This window comes from Oryctolagus cuniculus, chromosome 14 (genome assembly GCF_964237555.1).
Source record: "Oryctolagus cuniculus chromosome 14, mOryCun1.1, whole genome shotgun sequence".
NCBI classification, from domain to species: domain Eukaryota; kingdom Metazoa; phylum Chordata; class Mammalia; order Lagomorpha; family Leporidae; genus Oryctolagus; species Oryctolagus cuniculus.
Genome location: NC_091445.1, coordinates 59,591,985 through 59,618,521, shown reverse-complemented (window position 1 = coordinate 59,618,521; position 26,537 = coordinate 59,591,985). Strand labels below are relative to the sequence as shown.

Genomic DNA, 26,537 nt, shown 5'->3' with positions numbered 1-26,537 from the left:
GAGTGGCACCTCCTTGGTGGTAACCAATACAGAGTGTTTGAGATGTGGCCTGAAATTTTGCATTTCCAACAAGTACCCAGAGGATGCTAGACTTGAAGACCTGAAGACCACACTTTGAGAACCAGTTTATCCAGACTTCTTTCACCCCTTTTCTTGCAGATTACTTGGCCAGGTGGCCCTGCATCTGTATGCCCCTATGTAGGAGTACATGGCAATCCCCAAAGTAGGATTTGTTTTCTCTTCTCATACAGAGTTAAGAGCATACTGCATAACTAGGGGGAAATCCATGCTGATTCTCAAAGTTGGAATATTGTGAGGATAACACATTAGTTCTTCAATTGAACAAAAAAGGTTAATTGTATGTAATTGCCATATTCTATGGCACCACTACACATAAGTGCCTGGTGTGATGGGCATAATATTGACAAGATAGTTGTAATTGTTTTACTGCTGTAGTTATTGCTATAACCAATAAGATTTTTCAAAAGTGCTTTTCCAAGTACCCAGAATAGTTTTCAAAGATTTGGTGAATTCATAATTTTCTTCCAGAAACCTCATGAAAATGAGACAATATAACTTATTAGGTTTTTTAGAACTATATCCCTTCAGAAATCCAACTTGTCATCTTGAATTTATTTTGGGAACATTACAGTCAATGCATCAGAATCACAAATGAATCTATCAATTTCATTGTTCATAATATGGACACATTTAATTCTAAAACTTTGTGTAGCAGGAAAGGAAAACCGAATCCCAATGTCATCTTACGTGTTAAAGTGATCATATTAAGTGTGTAATTGATCATATAGATAGGATTAAGTGTCAAAGGGATCACATAAATAAGACCAAGTGTTTGGTAATAACAATAGATAAAATTAAAAAGGAGAGGATGTTCCAACATGGAAAGCAGGCCACACAGCAGACTCATAGAATGACAAACACTCTAAACAGCACTCTAACCTCAGAATCAGCCCTTAAGGCATTAGGATCTGGCTGAAAAGCCCATGAGAGCATTTCAGACATGGAAAGCCAAGACACTGTGGCAAAAAAAAATGTTCTACATGAAGGATCTCTGTAAGTGAGACTCCAGTGAAAGAAGGGGCCATCAAAGAAGGATGTACTTTTCTCTGAAGGGAGGAGAGACCTTCCACTTTGCCTAAAGCCCTGTAAAAATACTGATGGAGTTTATGGACTCAAAAGGCTTCCATAGCTTTGGCAGCTCATGTCAAGAGCCTGGGATGATCACTGACGTCATAAATAAGAGTGTTAATTGTTAAATCAACAACAGGAGTCACTGTGCACTTACTCTCCAGGTAGGACCTCTGTCCTTAATGAGTTGTACTATGAGAATTAATGGTAAAATTTGTCTTCAAACACTATACTTTGTGTGTAGGGGTGGGTGCAAATTGTTGAAATCTTTACTTAGTATAGATTGGTGTTTTGTATATAAAGTTAATTAAAAATGAATCTTAATGAAGAATGGGATGGGAGAGGGAGTAGGAGGTAGGACAGGAGTGGGGATGGGTGGCAGGTTGGGGGGAACTGCTATATTCCTAAATCTGTACCTATGAAACTTTTAGTCATTAAATAAAAGCTTTCTTAAAAATAAATATATAAATAAATAAAAATAAAAACATATTACAAATGTGAGCCCCCCTCTGGGGCTATCAAAGCCAATCATTATAAAAACACCTTTAAACTTAGATTTGGTTTCTAGACCCTTGTGCCCCAAAGCAAAATGCAGATAACATAACATCCCTTATGGAGTGACCATTCATTTAGGGTTTTAACCAAAATTCTTTACTTTTGACATATTGTATAACATTGGGCCATTTGGCATCTTTTCATGTTCCTCTTCCTGTTGATCTTCAAGTTTTCCTCTATCGACCCTACCCCATCACCTTCACCCTTTAATTCTTGTTTCCCCATTTTTGTTTTAAGTAACTAGAGTCATCAAAAGGATGTCACAGATTCCAATACAGTTGCTAATATTCCTAAGGATATGATAGACGACCAAAGTGATGGTGAAAAGTTCTCCCCTATCGCTGAGTCTGCCACCATCTGGGTTTTCCCTGATCTTCTCCCTGTTGTGATACAGTGTTCCAGGTCCTGTGGAGGCGGAGTTCAGGAGAGAGGAGTCTCTTGCCCTGGAGGCCGCTGTGACTGGGCCAAAAAGCCCACGTCCACCAGGACCTGCAATGCGCACCTTTGCTGTCATTGGACCACTGGGAACTGGGACCTGGTAAGAATTAGTTATAGAAGCTTCATTTGACTTTAACTTCATAAAATAAAATGGCATTCATTTTCTTTGGGTTATAAAAGTAAATATTTGAGATAGTCATTGATTCACATTGTGATTCTATACCCTTTTGTTTTTGTGCTGTTCTGCCATTGATCATTTCCAAATCTACGAGAACCTGATCCACAGCTGCTGTGGATCCATGTTTACTGTCTTGAGTTCAGAAGAGAAAAGAGCAAATATTTTCACACAAAGAAAGATTGAATACCAAAATTATGCCAAGAGAACAAAGCCTAAGGAAAGGCTTTTTGGGACCCAACACCTTTCCTAGATGAATTACCCGTGTCCTGAAACTGCAGGGTTAGTCTGACTTAGTGGTTTTCAGCCCTTCCTCAGCAGATCAGTCTGCCAGATGGCCAACATGTTTGATGGGGAGATAAACAAAGTAATTAAACTGTGGGGAATTTATTATTCTCTGGAAGGTTATTTATTGCATAAGTAACACTGTATCAGTGATGCTGAAAATAAAGATAATTCAACCATAGTTTCTTGCCATCAGAATCTTGTCTTAGCCTGAATTTTCTGGAAAATCAAGGGTTTTCTTGATGTGAAATCTAATACTTTATTAGGAAATGCAACAGTAGGGAAGCAGCAGTGATAGAAAATAAGAATAAGGCAGAGAAAAAGGAGACTGAAGCCTGAAACGGTACATTACTGGCCTGGTTATTTTACCTTACTGATCAGTGTCGGGAGTAAGTGCTGACTCTTTGGGGGCACAAATTCTCACAAAAGATTAAAAACTACGAAAGAACATTTTTAAGTCTTGTGGACAATCCCCTGAGGGAGTTGGAAATGGTAGCCTATTGGAAGTGGACATAAGTTGAAGTGTCCTTGGAAGAGCCCTATATCAGGAATTCATCAATTGTATTTATGAAAGAAAGAGATGGTGGGGAGTGGCTAACATTGGAGCCAGCCTTGGAATCACTCCCAACCTCCATAATCTATTGTGAAGTGAAAAAGACAAGCTATGGATTTAAAATACACATTTACCTTTTTTCCCCCCAAAACCACTAAATAGGCAGAAAGGATAACACAGCAAAAATGCTACATACCCACAAAGTCAAAGATAGGGCAGGAGACAGCAGAAAGAGGGGTCAGTAAAACTTGAAAAGCTGGAAGGAGATGGTCAAACTTACAATAGACTTAGAGACTTAGCAATGCAGAGAAAGCTACAAGCTGGCTGTCACAGGACTGCCAAGAAGCAGACAATCTGTTCAGATGCTTCTGAAGGCAGGGGTGAGGGTAGGAGGTGGATTGAAGGTTGGAAGAGAAGCAGGAGAATCTTTAGATTCTCTCTGTCCCAATGATAGCCTGGAGGTCTTCTCTCTGGAGAGCTACACCAGAGACTTCAGAGTAAAGCACAGTTGGTGGTGGCAAATGAAAATACATATGGTAAAAGGGGGCCTGCGCTGCGGCATAGCTGGTGGGGCGCCAGTTTGAGTCCTGGCTGCTCCGTTTCTGATCCAGCTCTCTGCTGTGGCCTGGGAGGGCAGTGGAGGATGGCCAAAGTCTTTAGGCCCCTGCACCCATGTGGGAGACCTAGAAGGACCTCCTGGCCTCTGGCCAGGAATCAGTGCAGCTCCTGCTGGTGCGGCCAACTGGGGAGTGAATCAGCATATAGAAGACCTCTCTCTGCCTGTCTGTCTCTCCCTCTCTCTCTGTGTAACTCTGACTTTCAAATAAATAAATAAATCTTTAAAAAAGAAGAAGAAGAAAGGGGCCGGTGCTGTGGCACAGTGGGTTAAATCCTGGCCTGAAGCATCGGCATCCCATATGAACTCTAGTTCTAGTCCCAGCTGCTCCTCTTCCGATTCAGCTCTCTGCTATGGCCTGGGATAGCAGTAGAAGATGGCCCAAGTCCTTGGGTCCCTGCAACCATGTGGGAGAATCAAGGGAAGAGGCTCCTGGCTCCTGGCTTCAGGTGGTGCAGCTCCGGCCATTGTGGCCAATTTGGGAGTGAACCAGTGGATGGAAGACCTCTCTCTCTCTCTCTCTGCCTCTCCTTCTCTCTGTGTATAACTCTGAGTTTCAAATAAATAAATAAATCTTTAAAAAATACATATGGTAAATGATGGGATGCTTTGCTCTCCCCTCATTGAGCTCTACAGAGGCAGAGGAGTGGCTTAATGTCATGAGAAAAAAAAAATAACTACAAAATTATCTCTTCCTGATCACCCTGTGTAGAGTCATCTCTTATCAACTGCCACCCAGGAATTCTCAGTAGGAGCCTGGGTAACTTATTCTGAAAGGAAATCACTTAGCCTAAGATTATCAGACATTTGAGAAAACCCTTCATGCCAAAAGGCAAACTAGCAAGACAATTAGAACAGGAACTCTGAGCAAATAGAGACCATGCAAGAAACAAATGTATTCTTCCTGAAAAATGGTATTTAATCTCTTCAGATAAATAACAGACTACATCTGTGACATAAACAAGAAGTTACATAAAAAAAAATATTCAAGAACAGAAGGAGACCTTACAAAATTTAAATGGCAAAAGAAACTACGTCTTCAGTAGAAGGATTGGGACAATAATTTGAGGAAATCTCTCAAGAAAAAGAAGACAAAGACAGAAACTGAGATAAAAGATTAGAAGAATCAGAGGCCTAAGCCATCAAGGAGGGCAAAAGGGCAAATGGAGAAAATAGAAGGGAGAATATGATCAAAGGGTCTGTGCAAGAAGAAATTTTCCAGATCTGAAGGACCTGGGCCTGTAAGATATCAATCGGCTCTCTGCTTTATATTTCTCCGTTTGACCTAGCTTCTCACAGAGCAAGAATTTGCTGCTGCCGCTCCCCCTCTTCATGAGGGAACGACACTAAGCCCTGCCTAGGCTTCATATCCGAGTCACGGCACCATTATGTCACTCCCCCTCTTCGTGGGGGAACGACACTAGACCCTGCGCTGTTCTTTCGTCTGCTCGGCCCTCCCCAGGTTTGTTGCTGGTTCTTCCCGGGTTGGCTACTATCCCTTCCACCTCCGTGGAAGGGCAGTTCCCCCTGGCCACATTCCCCACTTCCGCAGGGGAGCGGCACACCGCTGGCCGGCTCTCTCGGGGGCTGCTCAGATGTTCCTTCAGATAGATGTTCCCCTTAGATGTTCCTGGTGCATGCCGTCTCTCTCCTCCTTTATAGTCCTCCTCTGCCAATCCCAACTCGGCTGCCCACACGCCGAGTACGCTGCTCTCCTCCAATCAGGAGCAAGTCCTACAGTTTATTGGCTGAACTGGAGGCAGCTGTGTAGAAGCTGTTTTCTTCTCTCCCAGCACCATATTGTGGGAGAGCAGATGCATAGAATAAGTCCTAATTCCAGTAACTTAGTCTAGTCCGAGTTGCTCCCCACAGATCCCCCTTTCTTTTTATTTTTTGGCGTTGATACGCGCCTGTCTTCGGTGTCCTGCGGCACACACTCTGCTCTACTTGCTAGAGTTGCCACAGGTTCTTACAAGTCCTATCAATCAGGCAAACCGAATCCGGGTCCTCTCTTCGCCATGTTGTGAGGAGGTTTTTAGGCACTGATGCGTGCCTGTGTTCGGTGCCCTGCAGCGCATGCTCTGCTCTGCCTGCAGGGGCTTACAAGCCCTAACAATCAGGCAAACCGAATCCAAGCCTTCTCATTGCCGTATTGTGGGGGAGACTTATTAGTGTTGGTTCGTGCCTATCTTCGGTGACCTGCAGCTCATACTCTGGTCGAGCTGCCTGCTGGTGCTTACCGCCCTACTAATCAGGCAGACCGAATCCAAGCCTTCTCATTGCGGTATTGTGGGGAGACTATTGATGTTAATAACGTGCCTGTCTTCGGTGACCTGCGGCGCATAAGCTGCTAGCCGCCCACAGGTGCTCATCGCCTCACTAATCAGGCAGACCGAATCCAAGCTCTCTCATTGCTGTGTTGTGGGGAGGCCTTTCTCTATTTCTCTATCTCTCTATCTCTGGGCATTCCTATTTCTCCCATTTTACTTCTATCTTCCAGCATTCCTATTTCTCTCATTTTACTTCTAAACTTCTGTTTCTCTTATCCCTGCGGCTTCCCGGCGCCCGCCCCAAGGCTGCTTCTTGGCGGCTTCCCGGCTGAGCCGCTTCAGCACACTTCTCTTATCTGCACGGCTTGGCTTCGCGCGCACACTCCGCGGTCTCGCACTAGCCCAGCGTTCCCTATCTACTTGTGCCCCGCACGCTCTCTCTGCGCGCGGCAGCCTCCGCGAGTCACACAGCGTAGCTTACGTCTCCACCACTAGCATTCAATCTAAGTTCCCCGGGCTAACCTGGCGAATTCAACCCAGCTCACGTCTCCGCCCCACGATTTGGCTTCCCGTCCTTTGCTCCCCGGGCTAATCAGACGGATCCCAATCTGGCTTACGTTTCCGCTTCTGGTTTCAACTTTTCGCCCCTTATTCCCAGGCTAACTTGAGAATCCCAAAGTGGCTTTCGTCTCCGCCTCGGCCTGCCCCCGCAGCTTCAATTTCCCTAACATTTTTCTCTACCCGGTATGTTTCCCCAAGCTTTCCTCCAACAATACTCCTCCCTCATTTCTCCTGGCCTCTCCCCACAGTCCGTATCCGAGTCTGTTTGTTCTAGCTTTCACTTTCGCCTTCGACCTTAGAGATTTCTCCCAGCTTCCCCCCGTAGTCCGTATCTGAGTCTATCCCTAGGCTTTCAATAGCTTCTTCCGGCACCTTTTTCGTCCGGCTTTTCCCTAGGCTGTTTGCTAGTCTCTCTCTCCGATATTTTCCTGCTTCTTCCCGTTTCTTCCCTCCTAAGTTTCCTATCCGTCCTAGGTTTCCTATCCAAGTCACGGCACCATTATGCCGCTCCCCCTCTTCGTGGGGGAACGACACTAAGCCCTGCCTAGGCTTCATATCCGAGTCACGGCACCATTATGTCGCTCCCCCTCTTCGTGGGGGAACGACACTAGACCCTGCGCTGTTCTTTCGTCTGCTCGGCCCTCCCCAGGTTTGTTGCTGGTTCTTCCCGGGTTGGCTACTATCCCTTCCACCTCCGTGGAAGGGCAGTTCCCCCTGGCCACATTCCCCACTTCCGCAGGGGAGCGGCACACCGCTGGCCGGCTCTCTCAGGGGCTGCTCAGATGTTCCTTCAGATAGATGTTCCCCTTAGATGTTCCTGGTGCATGCCGTCTCTCTCCTCCTTTATAGTCCTCCTCTGCCAATCCCAACTCGGCTGCCCACACGCCGAGTACGCTGCTCTCCTCCAATCAGGAGCAAGTCCTACAGTTTATTGGCTGAACTGGAGGCAGCTGTGTAGAAGCTGTTTTCTTCTCTCCCAGCACCATATTGTGGGAGAGCAGATGCATAGAATAAGTCCTAATTCCAGTAACTTAGTCTAGTCCGAGTTGCTCCCCACAGCTGCAGTACCTCAGCAAGTATGAGGAGTCTTCAGATAGCTCACAGAAAATGTGTGGTATGAAAAAAAAAGCTTTCCATGAATTTCAATTTTTTGTGCCATATAAATGTATCTTTTAATATCATCTTCATGAACTTTTTGAAGTACCCTTATATTTGTTGAACTCTGGAAACATTTGGTCTTTATGTGACAATCTTATTTCACAGAAGAAGAGTGGGGTGGAATGAAGGATCCAGGAAAACAATGAATGTTCAAGAAAGCCCAAGTCTGCTAAATCCTAGCCCAATATTCATTCCACACTATGGTTTGATTACTTTCCACAGTTCTTCCCTGTGCTCTCTTTTATTCACTAAAGATCAGTTGAATAGTTCTCTCTCTCTCTCTCTCTCTCTCTCTCTCTCTCTGTGTGTGTGTGTGTATGTCTGTCTGTCTCTCTGTCTCTCTCTTTCTCTCTTTTTCTTTAACCACAACCATGGAGAATTTGGGGTGAATTCACTGTGTAAAATACCTTCAGGTTTCATCACAGATAGGTCTGACTTAATTACACAGCATGAGATTCCCTGTCAATCACCATACTCTAAGCACTATAAAGAGTAAAATAATATGGATTAGTGATGTTAAAAAATATGATACTCTCCTTTTATCATCTGTATGGGAAGTCTCTGTGAGAAGCCATAACTGGGTGGCAGTGTTCTGAGTTATCAGTGAGCCAAGAGTAAATATTCTCTTATCTAGTGAGCTGGGTGTCCAGTAATATTTTAAGTAGCGAGTGAAAACCTTTGAGTCTAGTAATTTTTCCATAATTTTCCATACCGATGTCCTTTTTGGCCAGTTACCAGTGAGTGTTTATTTAATGTTGTGCTAATTGCTGTGAAGCATGAAAGAAAAAGGAACTGGCTTCTGACCCCTGGGAGGTTTTGATTCATACAAGAGTAGTCCAAAAAGTTTATAGAAATAGGATTTAAAGATCAGTTTATTTTAGTGCAAAAATGTTGAACTCCATGCATATAATGGGTCTTCAAAAAGTTCTTGAAAATGCATATTATGAAAAACCTGTGCACTGATTTCAAAAATTTTTATACCAAAATAAACTTTTAATTCTATTGACAATGAGCTTTTTGGAGTGTCCTTGTATAAGAAAGATGAAGTTAAAAGTAATTTAACATGATGTCAATGTAAATCGTAAGAGTGTAAGTGATTTACAATGGCTAAAAATAGAACCTAAGGCTCTATCGATAGACAAATAGATAAACAACTTCTGGTACTTGTGGTATATTCCTATAATGCAACATGATTCGATCTTAAAAATGAAATTTTGACACATGCTACAGTTTGGATAAAACTCAAATATATTGTCCTTATTGAAATAAGCCACTCAGAAATGAACAAAACTGTGTGACTCCATTTATGCAAGGAGCCTACAGTATTCACACTCATAAAGAAAAAAACATAGAATGATGGTTATTGAGGGCTGGCTGTAGGGACGGGAGATGAGAAATTCTTGTTTAATGAGTACAGAGGTTCAGTTTGGAAGATAAAAGTGATCTAGAGATGGATGGTCATAGTTGCACAACAGTGTGAATGTTTTTAACGTACCTGAGCTATGTACTAAACATGGTTAAAATGTAGATTTTGTTTTCTATGTTTTACCACAAAAGAATAATTTTTAAAAAAGAATGCATACTTTTTGACATTCCCAGGAATCATCGTATAGAAGCTGCTTCCACGTGGTGGGCATCGCCCTCCTGCTGTAGGGAATCAATCATGGCCTTGCACTAGAGTCCTGTCTGTTAGAATGTCCTGAGACCACACATGGCTGCCCCAACCTCCATACTCTGCCCTGTCGCTGCCTCCAGTGCACATGCTCCCCCCCATTCCATCCAGGTCTTCCTCTCCCACTTCTCTTTTCTCCCTACTCTCAGCTGTTTTCCCCACATCTGATTCCCAGCCTGAATCAAAACTAGTTCAGAGAAACTGAAAAGCAGAGGCAAAAAAGCCAGCCCATTTTCTTCTGTTTCGCTTGTAATTCAACTTCCCTCCTTATGTTTCACTCTATGTATTCATGATTCAGGGTTGGGAGTTTCAGGTGGACCAAGGATATTAAGACCCTGTCAGCACACCACCTCTCATTTCCACTCTTCTCTAATAATGTGCTTCCTTCCACTCATGTCTTCTGTCATCTAGCTTTCTTGCCTTCTGGTTAGCAGGAAATACAGCCACAACTGCACCCAACTTTGCATAATTCAGCCTCAGATGTAACCTTTTGCTGGGTCTCAATTTCAAATTTCCAAGGAAGTGATTAATTGGCCCAACTTGATTTAGGAATCCTTCCTGGGACCATTCCTGTGTGGCTGGGTGAGTTGGATCCCGTGGTGCTCAGAAGGCTGCCTGGATCCCAGTGGTGAAACTATGTAGGGGAAGACAATAGATCATTCTCAAACACAGGAAAAAGGGAACATTCTTTAGAGAACCAAACAGTAAACTAAACCAAACTCAATCCACGCAACCCATCATATAAGACCCTTCCTAAACTCTCAGCTGCAAACTATTAATGTCTTTATGACTCTTCCAAAAGGTTTCTGATAATGGAGAGACTGCCCCCTGCTCAATCACAGCTGTGCTAGCGGCACTCTGCTGTGCTCTCTCAGTGGTTCTGGGGAATAATTGACTGTGCACCCTTCTCTTGCAGTGCACTGCTTCCTGCGGAGGCGGCCTCCAGAAGAGGACTGTGCGTTGTGTCCCCTCAGAGAACAGTACACTCGAAGATCCAGCACAGTGCCTGTGTGATCATGAACCCAGACCTCCAGAATTCCAAAACTGCAATCCTCAGCCCTGCAGCAGAGGTGCTGGTGAGTGAATCGATTCGCTGAGTGGAGAAGAGAGTGTTTCTTAAATAAGTCGTTGCACATCACTCCACGTGGGGATCGTTTTGCATGCTTTTTGCTGAACAGAAATCTGAAAGAGGCCCACCTGCAAGGAGTCTGATTCAGTGAGGTTTGATTCTTAATTCCTTGAGGGATTATCTCATCTACCTTCCTATCAAACAATATCCACACTGATGTCATCCACCTAGTTGATAATTGTATACTTCCTTTTTTTTTTTCAAATATGTCAAAGGGAGGTTCTTGACTTTCTTGGGAACACAGTCAAGTACAAATGGTCTTCTCTATAAACCTACTACTGCCCCAGGTCAGATTGTCTGAAAGCAGAGTCTTAGTGAAGGTGTGTGCAAAGGATTCATTAAGGAAGTGCTTCCAGAGAGGGCCAGTAAGGGATGGAGGAAACAGGATGGAAAAACAAGAGGCACAGTTCTCAGATTTGTACACTCCTGAACAGAGAGCCAGACTTTGACAATTCCTACACTCTCCAGACTTTGACCAAAGGATAGTCCAGAGGAGGTGAATTTGCAGACATTTAAGCCTCCCCACTGAGAACATGGAGGCTGGGAGTTGGGTGGAGGCAAGGAATAGCTTGTGAACATGGACAATGGGAATTCAAAGAGCGAGAGGTGGGGCTGGCATTATAGCGTAGTGTGTTAATTCACTACCCATATGGGCGCTGGTTTGTATCCTGGTGCTCCACTTCCCATACAGCTCCCTGCTAATGCACATGGGAAAGCAGCAGAGGGTGGCCCAAGTTCAGGCCCCTGCTACCCACATGGGAGACCCAGAAGAAGCTCCTGGCTCCTGGCCCAACTGGTCTGGCCCAGCTCTTTGCATTGCTGTCATTTGGGGGAATGAACCAGTGGATAGAAAATTTCTCTGACTCTCCTTCTCTCTATTACTCTGACTTTCAAATGAATAAATCTTTTTAAAAAAATAGCGAGAGGTAAGCTGTGACATATCAACACTGTCTTTGACATTCAATGTTCACTGTCAAAAGTATCCCAAATTGTGGCATATAATTCCCTCAGTTCTTTCAAATGTGTTCAGTTGCAGCCTGTAGAGGGTATGTGGCATATATGTGACTCAGAGTGCAGTGACATCAAAGCCAGATTGCCAGCCCAGGTCCCCCTCCTTTTTTGCTCTCCACATGCCATGCTTCCACAGCTAAAGCAGAAATCCAGTTTTGGGAAAGGGCAACACTGGGTCTGCACCCTAAAGGAGCTTCTTTCTACCAATATGACCTTGACAAGTTGCTTAATGCTCTTAGCCTTCATTTCCTTTTGTATATAAAGGGAATAATAATACAAATTGTGCAGAGTTGTAGTGAATGTTTTAAATAATATGGATAAAGTGCTCTTATCAACACTATCACAAGGGAACTCAGTTAGCTCCCTTGGACAAGTTACTGCATTTCAACAGACTGTGCTTTCTATCCATAAATGAGTGGGTTCAACCGCGAACTCTAATCTCCACCCCACTGATATTTTGAACTTCATTGACATGCAAGGTTTCTAAATTAAATTAAGTACTTGGGGTGAAAGTTCTCCAATAGGGACAGAGGAAGTTTTTGATAATTTGTTTACATTAGTTACGAAGTAGAAAATGCCTCATGTAGATACTGTCCAGTAATGTAGAGTGTCAGGATGAATTTTCTTTGCCTCTAATTAAAGAGCCAACCATGAGACATCAACAAAGGACCATGCTGCTCCTGGTAAGGCAGCATGTTGTTAGCACACACAGTGATAGTCATTTTCCAAAGATTCTTAGAGATGAGAAATGGAGAATTGTGTGGTTGCCTCCTCCCAAGTTCTGAGGCATACAAAAGAGACTGCCCAGGCCATTAACATCCTGAGAAGATTTTTTCCTAATGGGTGTTTATTTTATAATCATACATTTATCCAGCAAGTTTGTATTGGGTACTTATTACATGCTAAATACAATGTCTACCAATAAACAAAATTACAAACTAGAGAGAGGCACTATGAGAAGGGTAGTTAGAGACTACTTGAAAAGGACATCAAACCTAAACTGGAGAGGGCAGGGAAGACCTACAGAGAAAGATAAGAATGAGAAGAATGGCCTGGGAAAGCAGTAGATGGGCCCCTGCACCCACGTGGGAGACCTGGAAGAAGCTCCAGGTTCCTGGCTTTGGATCAGCGCAGTTCCAGCCATTGCGGCCATCTGAAGAGTGAACCATCAGATGAAAGACCTCTCTCTCTTTCTTCTCTCTCTTCTCTCTCTGCCTCTCCTCTCTCTAACTCTGACTTTCAAATAAATAAATAAATCTTCCAAAAAAATGAATTTTTTGAGCTGTGAGCAGAAAGGTCAGACAAGCAGTTCCAGGAGGAGCTTTTAGCTTCTGGAATAGGCAGGAAGAAGACAATGGCATGGCACTTAAATCTAACTCAAGTACAAAACTCAAGGGGAGTTAGAAAATGGAAAGAGTCAGAGAGGTAAGCTGGAGTTAGAGGATGAGAAGCCAATGAATCATGCTGGTGAGTTTGTACTTTACTCCTCGGGCAGAAGGGAGCCATTGAAGCATCCCAAATAAGGAGTGAAGACAAGGAAATCATGCTGGCTGCAATGTATAGGGTAGAGAGGTAAGACCAGGTAGGAGACTGCAACTTTGCTCCAAGCTTGCTTGCTCACTCTCTCTCTCTCTATAGATAGATAGATAGATAGATATGCCATGAACTAGAGAAATAGAAGCACAGATAGAGATAAGTAAACAGATTTAGGAGTCACTTTAAAGGGAAAATTGGCAGAACTATTTGCTGAGGGAAAGGAGAGGAAGGCTAATGCTGGTGTTGGTGACTTGGGCAAGTACCCTGCACAAGAAGAAAGCCTGGGTTTGGACATCAGCAAGATAATGAGTTCTGTTTGGAACATATTTGTTGAGGATCCAGTGAATTGTCTAGGAGAGAATACTTTGTGACTGGTTTGTGGGACCATTGTGGAGACCAGGAGGGAGATGTGATTTTGAAAACCTGAGTAAAGTGCTCTCAGACAAAAGTAGTTTAGATATGATTACCACATGCAGCTGCTTTCTGAACCAACTTGCAAAAGTGAATTTGGTTGGCCTTACTTGAAATACCAAAAAAGGCCACCTGGGGCTCATGTTCAGAGTTGTTACTAGTGTTTAGTCTTCCAGATTCTCTCTTCCTGATGAACAAGATTGGCATCTGCTAGGAGTTTGTTAGAAATGCAGGATCACAGGTGTCACCCCAGACCTACTACATCAGAATCTGCCTTTAAACAAGATCCCCTCGTGATTTGGGTGTACATTAAAGTTTGAGAACCACCTGTTATGGAACAAGGGACCAATATGAGCCCTTCTTCCTCTCGTCACCTTCCAGGCTACCATGTTTTTAAAATGTTGAGGCTGTGGAATCCCTTCTAATGTGTGAATGTACATTCCTCCAAGTGAGTGTGTATATTATTGAAGCAGCTATCTCATCTTGGTCTTGATTGATTGCCACAGGTGTTATGGGTTAGTTTAATTATATGTAGATTTCTTTAATTGTCTTGTTGCTGGACAATACAATCTCCAATAATGAAAACTGAGTTAAATGCATAGTGTTTTTCATCTTTAAATAGCACAGTGAATAGATGATGACTCACAATTGGCTAGCGATGGATGTAAATAACAATGAATTCCACTCACCAACAATTATTAGGCCTACACAAGTTAATTATGAGTTTCCAGTGAAGGCAAAGCCATTCTTACTCACACAGAAGCAACATGAAAGAGAAATTTCAAGAAAGAGAAATTGCAAGAAATTCCTTCATTTAATGAGTCACCCACCTACCCTGACCCATATACTTTCTAAAGTGCTTTGAAAACACATCATTTAATGTCTAATTCTTGTGAGCCAGCCATCACAATCAACCCATTTATGTCCATTTTAAAGATTAGATATAAACTCATCTAAAATTTACTTTCCTCCAGACTATTTTACTTCCTTTAGATCTCATTGAAATTCTTAAGGAGTTAAAATCTAAATCAAAACCAACTTTTCCATAGTAGCAACTACAAAACCCTTTCCAAATATTGGGGTGAAAAATAAGAAAATTCATTTACTGATTATCAGCCACATTCTATGCATTATATTCATGTTAATTAAAAAACAAAATCAAGGCAAAACCTTAGGCATACCATTCCTGAGTTATCTCTGCAATGTCTGTGTTAAAGCCTCAGCTCCATTTCCATTTCCAATTCCAGCTTCCTGCTAAAGCACACCCCAAAGGTAGCAGGTAATGACTGAAGTACTTGAGTACTTAATACTCACATGGGAGACTCAGATCAAGTTCTGGCCTCCTGGCTGAGCTCTGGCTGTGTGGGCATTTGGGAAATTCACCTGAAGATGGGGAGATTCTCTCTCTCTCTCATCTCTTACCCCCTTCCAAATAAAAATTTTTAAAAAATAGTAATAAGGGCAGTAGTTAGATCTTGTATTGATACAAATAAACATTTAAGCCAGTAAATTTTCTACTCAAGGATGTTATTCCAGATGACTAGATTTTCAATTATTCAGCAAACATAATTGATATCAAGATATGTCTAAGGTAGATGCTAAAGGCTGAGGCTATAGAAACGTTTAAGAAAGAGTTCTTGGCCTCAAGGAGCAGTTTTATGGAAACTATATAAGCAATATTGAAATTGTTTTTCAACTTTTATTCACTGCCAAAATATTCTCTCTAACCTAGCTAGACACAGGTGGCAGCAATGAAATAGGGATATGTATCTGTCCCTTTAAATGTCTACTATGGTTTCTCTTGAATAGAAGCAAACTGGCATCTCCTATCCACGTTCCCTTAATTACAAGCATTGTGTGCACTTTAGGACTGGAATCCAGTTGGCTGATGAACACAAAAGACTCTGCTGTTTTACAATAATAAGGGGAACTGGTGTAATTAATCCCTATCACAATGTCAGGCTCACAGTCATTGTCTAAATAAGCTGCTGAACATATGCCTGGAATACAAATGACCAACATAGGCCACCATTGTTCTTCACTCTTCTTCTAGTTCCCCACTCTCAAACAGTTGGACCCCAGGACCCAGCACATTTCCAGAGCTCCAATGATGATTGAAAAGCTGATCTCATAATTTTGTGGTTTCCAAGATCAGACAAGGACCACCAGGCTTGGCTGAGCCTCTGTCAATATTTCAGGTGTTAACCTAACCTGACAAGTGGGGCTCCTGAGTTGAGAAAATGAAGATATTTGGGGCAGGGAAAGCCTGTCCATGTGATTTCCTCCTCCCCTACCACCAATATAAGACATTCATTGTCTCAGAGGCAAAGCTTCAGAGAGACATCCAAATTTCAGCAGTACAATCAATGCACCAGCTATGTGACATTGGACCAGTTGCTCAGCCTCTCTCTGGAATCTTCAATTGTTAGAAGGAAGAGAATATATGTACCTGCAAGTAAATTTCTATGAAGATCAAATGACAAAGCATACATCAAGCACATAGCCTAGTATAGGTAAATGCTTAATAAATTGTATCTATGTTGTCATTGCCATGGGATGGAATGCATTGTGAGTTAGTTTCCTAGGGCTACTATAATAATTTACCATAAAGTAGGTGGCTCAAAACAGCAGACATTTGTTTTCTTACAGTTCTAGAGTCTAAAAGTCCAAACTCAAGATATTTCTAGGGCTGAACTTGCACTCTTAGCAACTGTTGGTTGCTCACAGTCCTCGTCTTTTCTTTTTTTTTTTTTAAGATTTATTTATTTGAAAGTCGGAGTTACACAGAGAGAGAGGAGAGGCAGAGAGAGAGAGAGAGAGAGAGAGAGGTCTTCCATCTGCTGGTTCACTCCCCAACTGGCCACAACGGCTGCGCCGATCCAAAGCCGGGATCCAGGAGCTTCCTCCGGGTCTCCCTCACAGGTGCAGGGGCCCAAGGGCTTGGGCCATCTTCTACTGCTTTCCCAGGCCACAGCACAGAGCTGGATCAGAAGTGGAGCAGCCGGGTCTCAAACCAGCGCCCATATGGGATGCCAGCACTTCAGACCAGAGCATTAATCCGCTGTGCCACAGCGCCAGCCCCACTTGCCTTTTCTTGACTTACACCTGCTTAAAAGCAATTTGTGCCTCCATTATAATATGGGCCCCTTCCTTCTCTAAGCCTATCATGACATGACTTTCTCTTCTCTATGTATGTGTGTGCGCATATGTGTGTGTGAGCCTGTGTCCGTTGCTTCTCTTTTTTCTCTTTTTAAATCTTTTAATTACTTTCATTTTATTTATTTTATTTCATTTGAGTCAGAGGCAGAGATTTTCCCATCTACTGGTTCATCCTCCAAATATCCACAAGAGCCAGGGTGAGACCAGGTCAAAGCCTGGGATTAAATCAGGGTGTCCCACATGGGTGGCAGGGACCCAAGTACTTGAGCCATCTTCCACTGCCTTCCCAGGTATATTAACAGGGATCAGAAGCAGATGAACTGGGATTCAAACCAGGCACTCATTTATGAGATGCAGGCATCCCAAGTGGCTGTACCAAGCTCCCTCTTTTCTTCTTCTTATAAGGCCACTAGTCTTGTTGAATTAATGGCCCATGCTACTCCAGGTTGACTTCATCTTAATTTACAACATAATTATATCTTCCAAGACCCTATTTCCAAATCAGTTCACATTGATAGGGACCAAGACTTAAACTTTGGTGGACATTTAAACTTCAGAAGACCCAGCTGAACCCACAAATGAGTTCAAGACTGAGGCACTATATAGATGGCGAACACCTCAAAGAGGAATCGCCATTTACCCCTTGCAAAAAGAGTTTTCTCACCCCATTTACAGAACAGTTCAAGATAGAGTGTGCAACCATGTCTTAGCAGGTTTCCCAATAGTTTATGCAGGTTTAGAGACAGAAAGGATCCATGGCAGCCAGTGTAGCTAAAAGAAGCTTTGTGGAAAGGACAGAATGCACACAGCTTTCACATTTCCTCTGTCTCACTCCTTCCTTGCAGCATCCTCCAAACACTCACATGCTCACAGCAGGGAGAATGTAGAACACAGCTATTCCACATGTAGCATCTCTGCCCACCATGAGGGCTTCCGAAGAGGCTGCCAAGCCATGTGACACCTGGGCTTCCAGCTGGACTGCGACCCAAATCCAGAAGCCTGGGCAGAAAGCGTAACCTTGTTCTGAACAGCAGCCCACAAGACGCATGGCCCAGGGGAGAATGCCTCCTGCTCTGGTGGGGAGAAGGGAGGTGAAGAGCTCAGAGGGCTGTTTCACAATAGGAATGTTTGTTGTAAACACGAACTATCTTGAAAACTTCTGCATGCGTATAGGACAATTGTCTGTGGGATTTTAGGAGTGATGGATTGTTTTTATAATAGGTTTAAAGAAGAGACCTGTCAAAGAAAAGAATCCGCAATGACAGCAGGTTTGGGGTTTGAGGAGCATTATTCATTAGCTATTCCTAAGTGCACTTGAAATTGACACACAAAATGGGTTTTCAGAAGACATTTATTCCCTCACAAAAAAAAAAAAAAAAACAAGGTACAGGCAAGGAAATGATGCGTTCTGCAAAGATAGAGCATTTTCCTGCCTTTGTGATGAGAAGGTGAAAAAAGCCTACAGAAGTGACAATCACAGTTGAGGGGTCAAAAATCTATTCAACTTGTACTCCAGCAGCTGCTCTGTTGACAAAGGACTGAGCCTGTTGGTAAAAGCACTTTACTTTGAGACTATAAAAATCTTTCTGCCAAAGAAGAGTAAAAGGTAACCAGAGTTCCAAGCGGCACTCAAGGAAAGTTTGAAACAATTTCAATCTTTAGAAGAAAAATCTGTGATTTGGGACTCATTGAGTTCTTTTTTCAGACCAGAAATATATGGGCCATGTGGTCTGAGTCCCACTTATAAAATGGGGAGGAGAGGGTGGCCTCTGAGCCTCCCAGTCTAATTCATGCATGAGGGTAGCAAGGGCAAGAAAACCAAGGGGCAGACTTGCTCAAAGTTAGCTAAGGTTGAAAAAAAAAAAAAAAAAGGAAACCTGTTAAAGTGAAATGAACACTATGAGAAATGGTGACTTGATCAGCCCTCACCCTGACTGTTGATGAGCAGCTTAATATGTTATCCCTCTTAGTATTTTTTTTGTTTGTTCTACTTAATACTTTTGGTTGAATACTGTCATCAATACACAATTCTTCTTAAGTGCTGAAACTTAACTGAAAAGTGATCGCTGTTAAATATAAGAGTGGGAATAAGAGAGGGAAGAGATGTGCAATTCGGGACATGCTCAAGCTGACTTGCCTCAAACGGTAGAGTTAGAAACATACCAGGGGATTTGAATTCAATCCCATCAAGGTGGCATGTACCAATGCCATCTCACTAGTCCCAGTGATCGATTTCTGTTCACAATTGATCGTAATGATAGGACTAAGAACCAAAGGGATCACATAAACAAGAATAGTGTCTGCAAATACTAGCTGATAGAATAAAAAAGGGAGAGAATGATCCAACATGGGAAGTGAGATACACAGCAGACCCATAGAATGGCAAATGTCCTAACAGCACTCTGGCCTCATAATCAGCCCTTAAGGCATGCGGATCCGGCTGAAATGCCCATGAGAGTATTTCAGGCATGGAAAGCCAAGACACTCTGGGGGAAAAAAAAAAAAAACCTAAATGAAAGATCTCTGCGAGTGAGATCCCAGTGGAAAGAATGGGTCATCAAAGAAGGAGGTACCTTTCTCTGAAGGGAGGAGAGAACTTCCACTTTGATCATGGCCTTGTCTAAATATGATCAGAGTCGGTGAACTCAGGGGGCTTCCATAGCCTTGGCAGCTCATGACAAGCGCCTAGGGTGATTACTGATGCCATAAACAAGAGTGTCAATTTGTTAAGTCAACAACAGGAGTCACTGTGCACTTACTCCTCATGTAGGATCTCTGTCCTTAGTGTGCTGTACATTGAGATTTAATGCTATAACTAGTACTCAAACAGTATTTTTCACTTTATGTTTCTGTGTGGGAGCAAACTGTTGAAATCTACTTAATGTATGCTAAACTGATCTTCTGTATATAAAGAGAATCGAAAATGAATCTTGATGTGAATGGAAGGGGAGAGGGAGTGGGAAAGGGGAGGGTTGTGGGTGGGAGGGACGTTATGGGGGGGAAGCCATTGTAGTCCATAAGCTATACTTCGGAAATTTATATTCATTAAATAAAAGTTAAAAAAAAAGTTAGCTAAGGTTGAACCAGGAGTGGAAATCCAATAACCAATCGTGTGCTGACTCTGCAAACTACTTGTGCACCTCTTATGCCTTTGTCACATTGTGTACTTCTGGAGAAGAGTGACCACAGTTTTGAGATCCATGCCCTGTGCTCTACCAAGTGAAGTTCAGGAAGCAGGAGTTAGCTGACAGCTCCTTGATTGCTTTGTACTGTGAATACTGTGATAAAAACAAGAGCTCTGTAGTCAAAACCGCCTGTGTTCAGGTCTAGCAGTGTTACTTCTTGACTGAATAACAGTATCCATGTTCTTAGCTGCTCTTGGCCTTCCTTTGCTCACTGATGAAATGGAAAGATGTTTACTTACTAGTAATGTTGTGAAGGTTAAATGAAGTGATACACATAAAATGTAGAATTCAATTATTGTCATAACAATGCCACAAAGCAAAACACAGCAGCTTAAAACTTGTTGCCATGCATTTTTTGCTCAGCATCCATAGGTTAGCTGCAGTTCAGCTGATCTACCTGGTTCTGGTTGGCCTTGGATGCAAGCTATAGACTAGGTCTGGGTCTGATCCCTGTGTCTCTCATCCCCTTGGTCCAGTGGCTGCAAAGGCCAGGTTCTTCTTGGTGCTTAGTGTGATGGCAGCAGCTCATCAGCACAGACTCCTCTTCCTGCAGTATTAAACCTTACTCCACAGGTATGAAATACGGAAATATTAAACCCTGCCACATGTGCCTGAAGAACTGGGACTGATCATTCAGTTTAACACACTTCTGCCAGTGTCTGATATGCAATAAACATCCATCAGTCTTGATAGACACAGAAAGCCTTACTTAATAGAAGTCATGCTCATTCTCCTGTAAAGGACAATCTGTGGGATTTTTCTCATTTTTTCCCTCCTCTTGCAGGTGTCTCCTGCACCAAGGATAAGTTGTCAGTCACATTCTGCCAGACCCTGAAGGCCATGAAGAAATGTTCCGCGGCCACCGTGAAGGCACAGTGCTGCTTCACATGTCTCCAGACACATGTCGCCCAGACTCAAGGACAAAGAAAGCGGCAGTTACTTAAGAACCCCAGAATGCTCTAAGTCCAGAAGGAAGCCACCCTCACCATGGACCACAGCAGCCTGCTGACCACATGTTTTAGCCCCAGGGTCACTTCATTGAGATTTTGCTTTATGTTTTTCAAGTTGAACCTTGGGTCATAACAAAAAAAGCCATTGTGTTCCTCTAGACATAAAATGTAGATCACAGGAGGCCCGGAACTGTCTACTTGCCGCTGCTTGATAGGAAAGTGAAATAGCCAGGAGAATCAGGCTTTACCTGGGGCTGCTCCTGAGGAAGGTATGAGATTAGGCAGGTCTGTGAAATCATGTCTCATTCTCCCCTCACAAAGATAAGAACACAGAGACCAGACTTTCCCAGACTACCTCAAGAGAATCAGGAAACAGAGTCATTCTCACCCAGGGAACAGATGATTTCATTGTTTATCTTGATGAATGCATACTTTTTGTTCCCACCATACCTGGGGAAGCTGCTATATAAAATATCCTGAAAGGTCTTCTAGGAACATGCCTTTAATTCCTTCTGGCAGGGGAATGCTGTCAATCACCCAGGATTCAACTAGGGCAGGAAGAGAAAGCATTGACTGCATCCCTCTGTCCACCCCTCAGGTTGGATTCCATATATACCCTGCCATGATTTGGAGACTCTAGACTTAGAAGAAATGAGCATAAGCTGCAGCCTAAGGGATTTATGTTCGCTACACAGAAAACATTTCTGACTTGAGGATTGTTTCTATGAAAACTCTTAAAAAGCAGATGAACTGAAATCAGTTTCTCACTACCATAAGAAAGGAAATGCAGTCCTAGCTTCTTCCCACTTGCCTAGAAGAAGAGCACTCAAGCCTTCCTGTCTGATGTCCTCCTGCCTGCATTATCCCTGCCTGAGTCATGAACCGATCTCACAACTTCTTGTTGCAGGGCTTTAGTCACAGAAACTGCTACAATCAGATCCATGGCTGCCAGCGCCCCTTACTACCCCCAGGTTGCACAATAGAGCTCTAGATTAGCATGGTGCCAGGAACTAGGTCAATTGGATCAAATGCCAGAACTTAATTCAAACTTCTAGTCCAGAGAAAAACCTCTAAAAAGTGAGCTAAAGATCTCTTCCTCAGTGTAGCTGTTACTTACTTTTAAAGGTCTCTTACCCTGGGGAGTACAGGTGAGTCAGGTGACTCCACAACTCACTGAAATGAAAGTAAGACTGAAATGAATGTTACAATCCTTGTTCTAGATGTTCCTATCACCTTTCAGAAGTTAAAATGGGCTGTGGTCTCAAATTCAGCACAAATTTCCCAGTGAACTTATTTGTAAGGGGAGGTCCTTACATGGACTGAATCCAAAAAGGGAGGGTAAACAATTAGAGGGATGAAAGCTTCAGAACCAATTCTTGACAGTGGGCAAAGTCAAGGATGTGGCTTTCATGTTATGGGCAGCATATACTCTTAATCTTTATCATGGAACACAATATCCCATATCTCCCTTTAACTGCCTATCTGTTCAGCAGAATGGTGCTATTGAAAAATGGTGCTGATATCTACATGGTGGCAGAACTAATATTAACCTATGGATAGGTATACAAATGAATAAGAGTATGTGAATCTCCACATATGTATCTTCTTTTAAAATGTGTAATGGTGTTGCTGGCCAATGCCAGTTCTATTTGATTATTTAGAACCTAAAATTATGTATTATGTGCTTTTTATTTTTTCCAAGCCATTAGTATGTATTAATCTATAAATACCTGTGGAATATACAACACTGGTCTTGGGACAAGATTCAAGATATACCAGAAACAGGAGGAAACTAGAAATGTTTACCCAAAGCCAAGGAACTTATTTCTAGATGATAATTACATTCTTGTCTTCTCTGTCTTTAAATGTTATTGGTTGATGAAAATCTCTGGTAAAATCACAGTTTGAGAGAATAGAATACAAATTATTAGTTTTATGAGTGTAGGAAAATCAGATTTTTTTTCTTAAAAAATGAGGCAATTTGCAAAGACTGTCCCTGAAGTGTATATAGTACAGGCTTTCCAATGGATTAATTTAGTAAGTTAGATTTATTTAATTCAACCTATTACTGTACTAGCATAGGGTGAAATACATGTCATCAGAGACCTGTATCTACCAGGCTTATGAAACTCAGGAACATTCCCAGATTCCTACTGACCTCAGCAAACTGAACTAGGCCAGATTTCCCAACATACAGAATGGACTATGTCTTTTATGACCTGTGCAGTGAAGGAAGCATTAGACATGTGAGGAGAGTCTGGCCAGGTGCTTCATTCTAGGTCTTTCTAGGTTTCCAGAGACGAGTAATTGGTCCTTGATCACATATCATGGACATGCACTTCCATATTGGTGCTGTGTTGAGAGTTTTGTGGCATCCATCATTGCAGACTCTAAGAGTTATCTGTCGTGTTGGTTGGTACCTTTACAACACTTAGCTATGAGTCAGCAGTGTTCAGACAGCTCCTGGTGCTTGCTATACTAGGGAGGATTCAGAACAACAAGAACACTGATGTCAAAGAACCTGTACAGTGTCTTCACTTCTTTAATGCTCACAGGGGCTGACATGAAGCAAAATTGTTGGTTAGCTTCATCCTGATCCTCCTTTCTTCCTACCTTGTAGGAGCAAGAAGGAAGTGTAGCAAGAGACACTGAGTAGATGTCCACCAGTTAACCAGAGAGGGTCACCACAGGGTCTGGTGCTAAATATATTAAGATTCTAAAGCATTTGGTTTACATACACTTCCCCAGTGGTAGTTACCTCTTCTCTAAAAGTTGTGGATCATCGTAATTCTTGAACATAAAAACAGAATTAAATAAGCAGAATATTCCAAGAGACTTCATAGTCGATACTTCCTTAAGTCAGGAAATCATTTCATGGTATGCAGAATTGCCAGCCTGTATAAAAACACTTGGTTTTGTCATGGGTTTACTCAAACAAGAGCACAATTCCGTCCATTCTGAGACAGCCAAGTGTCCACTAAATCCCAACATGATGCTTTTCACATAATGAATGTTTTTTGATAATGTTTTTGATAATCTTTACCATGCATTTGAAACACAATTTGAGGGACTATATAATTATTTTGAACCGTAAGTTGCCTTTTTATTGACTAAAGTCCTCCAACCTCTGAAAGTTGCCTATTGCTACCTCAGAGAGGGCAGCTCTCAGTTCTTCTCCCTTGTGACTTTAAGATAAACTCCAGGATTGTGTATTTGGTGCTCAGTCCCCATTGATTCACTTTCCAGGGAAAGAACCACATGACATGATCTTCCTGGTGCTCAGTCTAACCAACATACTGGATGGAACTCTTGTTGCTTATATTGCTAATTCAAACACAATTATTTTAAATAATGTCATTAAAAATAACTTGGTGTGGGAAGTACATTCCTACCTGTTGTGGTCCTCCTCAGTGGTTGTATGATATAGGTGACCAAACCCATTGCCCTATCTGCATCTCTGTGCTGCTTTCCATTCCCATTCCCCAGTTCCTTAAGGGGTCCTTCAGTGGGTACCTCAATACTTAAAGCCAGATTGTAATCACAGCCTGCCTTTGTGTGGCATCAATAAATGACCAAACTCATTGATGTTTCCATGTGATTCATTTACTCCTGCTACAAGATTCCCGTCACCTACCAGTGTTGCCTTGGAGTTTAGCAACCTGGAGGTGGATGCTGTCAATTTCTTCCTCCCACCCCACCCTGGACCAATACACCACTAGATGAATCACAGCCTAGGAAGATAGAACCTAGGTCATGTGTCATGAATGTACAAACACTGGCATGATTTCACCATATGATAATCTAAAGTGCTGTATAAAATATCCACAGTACTGGATTGCCTTGGAAATTCAATTCTTTTCACTTATAATGCACAACAAAGTCCAACCAGCAAAGGTAGAATTTGTACCTAAGGAGACAAAATCTACTTATGTGACATAAGAAATAATCTTGAGGTAGAGAAGAACAGATATCTATATGTGATCTCTGTAATGTTTGACGGCATGCATGAATGGGAGCGGAAAGAAATCTGATTTTAATCAAGGGCCAGGAACAGCTCCCTATTTTTTTTAAAAAAAGATTTATTTATTTATTTGAAAGAGTTACACAGAGAGAGAAGGAGAGAGAGAGAGAGAGAGAGAGAGAGAGAGAGCGGTCTTCCATCCACTGTTTCACTCCCCAATTGACCACAATTGCCAGAGCTGTGCCTATCTGAAGCCAGGAGCCAGGAGCTTTTTCCAGGTCTCCCATGTGGGTGCAGGGGCCCAAAGACTTGGGCCATCTTCCACTACTTTCACAGGCCATAGCAGAGACAGCTCCCTATTTTATTAATGTTTTATTTATTTATTTGAAAGTCAGAATTACACAGAGAGAGGAAGGGACAGAAAGAGAGATCTTCTGTCCACTGGTTCACTCCCCAGCTGGCCGCAACAGCTGGGACTGCGCCAGACCAAAGCTGGGAATCAGGAGCTTCTTCCAGATCTCCTGCATGGGTGAAAGGACCAAAGTACTTAGGGCATCTTCAACTGATTTCCCAGGCACATTAGCAGGGATAAGGATTGGAAGTGGAGTAGCCAGGTCTTAAACCGGTATCCATATGTGATGCTGGTGTCATAGACAGCAGCTTTACATGCTATGCCAAAACACCAGCCCCCTCCCTATTTTTTTTTTTTTTTGAAGTATTCTTTCAGGGGTGGGTGTTGTGGTACAGTGGCTTAAGTCACTACTTGGGGCACTTGCATTTCCCATCAGAGTGCCTGAGTTCAAGTCTTGCCTCAGCTTCTGATCCAGCTTCCCGCTAATGTATACCCTGTGAGACAGCACATGGTAGCTCATGTACCTGTGTCCCTGTCACTCAAGTGGGAGACCCGAATGGAGTTCCTGGCTCCTGGTTTCTACCTAGCCTAGCCCAGCCTCAGCCCCAGCTGTTGTATCTGTGGAGTGAACCAGAAGAAAATGAAAAATCTCGGTATCTCCCTCTCTCTCCCTCCCTCCCTCTCTCCCTCCCCACCCGCCCTCCGCCTTGCAATTCAATGTTTTTACATTTTTTTAAAAAAATTTCTTTCCATGACCTCTAGGTAATACTTTCTTATCCTGCAACATTCAGTTCAAATGCTACTTCCCTTGGGAAGCCTACCCTTCCCTGCCAGAAACAGAGGTATTCTTCTGCTCTTGCTATACCTTGTCCATTTTTCACCAGAAAAATAGCTCTTGGGGCAGGTATTTGGCCTGGTAGTGGAGATGTCACTTGGGATGTCTACGTGCTATATCATGGTGCCTATGTTCAAGTCTGAGCTCTATTCCATCCAGCTTCCTGTTAATTTGCACCCTGTAAGGCAGTAGGGAATGATTCAAGTGGTGGAGTTCCTGCCACATACTTGGAATACGTGGATTGAGTTCCTGGGTCCTAGCTTTAGCCTAGTACTGTTCCAGCTGCTGCCAGCATTTGGGGCATGAATGAAGGCATGGGAGTTCTGTTGGTCAAAGCATTTTTTTCCAGATTAAAGAGAAGAGGACATAGATCCAACTTTCAGTGGAATGAGTGCCAAATAAATGGAGTTATGATCAAAACCTGCCACATGTATCAATTTCCAAGTTCTAAATAAAGTAGGTTCTCAGTATTTGAAGATTCCATGTTTGTAAATTTGCCTACTCCATAAAATTTATTTGTAACCCTACAATAATACTAGGTACATTTTCACAGACATGCGCAGAGCAGCAAAAAAT

The 26,537-nt window shown here is 42.7% G+C and overlaps 2 protein-coding genes across 5 annotated transcripts in view; one reads left to right on the top strand and one right to left on the bottom strand.

Annotated features, from left to right (window-relative positions):
• ADAMTS12 (ADAM metallopeptidase with thrombospondin type 1 motif 12) overlaps positions 1-24,394 on the top strand; it is a 363,744-nt gene extending 339,350 nt beyond the window's left edge. For all 4 annotated transcript variants that reach the window (XM_002714101.5, XM_070056623.1, XM_070056624.1 and 1 more), the window contains 3 exons: positions 2,099-2,242; positions 10,349-10,508; positions 20,648-24,394. In XM_002714101.5, coding sequence (XP_002714147.2) covers positions 2,099-2,242; positions 10,349-10,508; positions 20,648-20,826 — 483 coding nt within the window. In that variant the 3' untranslated portion in view covers positions 20,827-24,394. The remainder of the gene's footprint in view (positions 1-2,098; positions 2,243-10,348; positions 10,509-20,647) is intronic.
• LOC138845174 (large ribosomal subunit protein uL23-like) overlaps positions 1-26,537 on the bottom strand; it is a 1,058,548-nt gene that overhangs the window by 224,344 nt on the left and 807,667 nt on the right. The window lies entirely within an intron of this gene.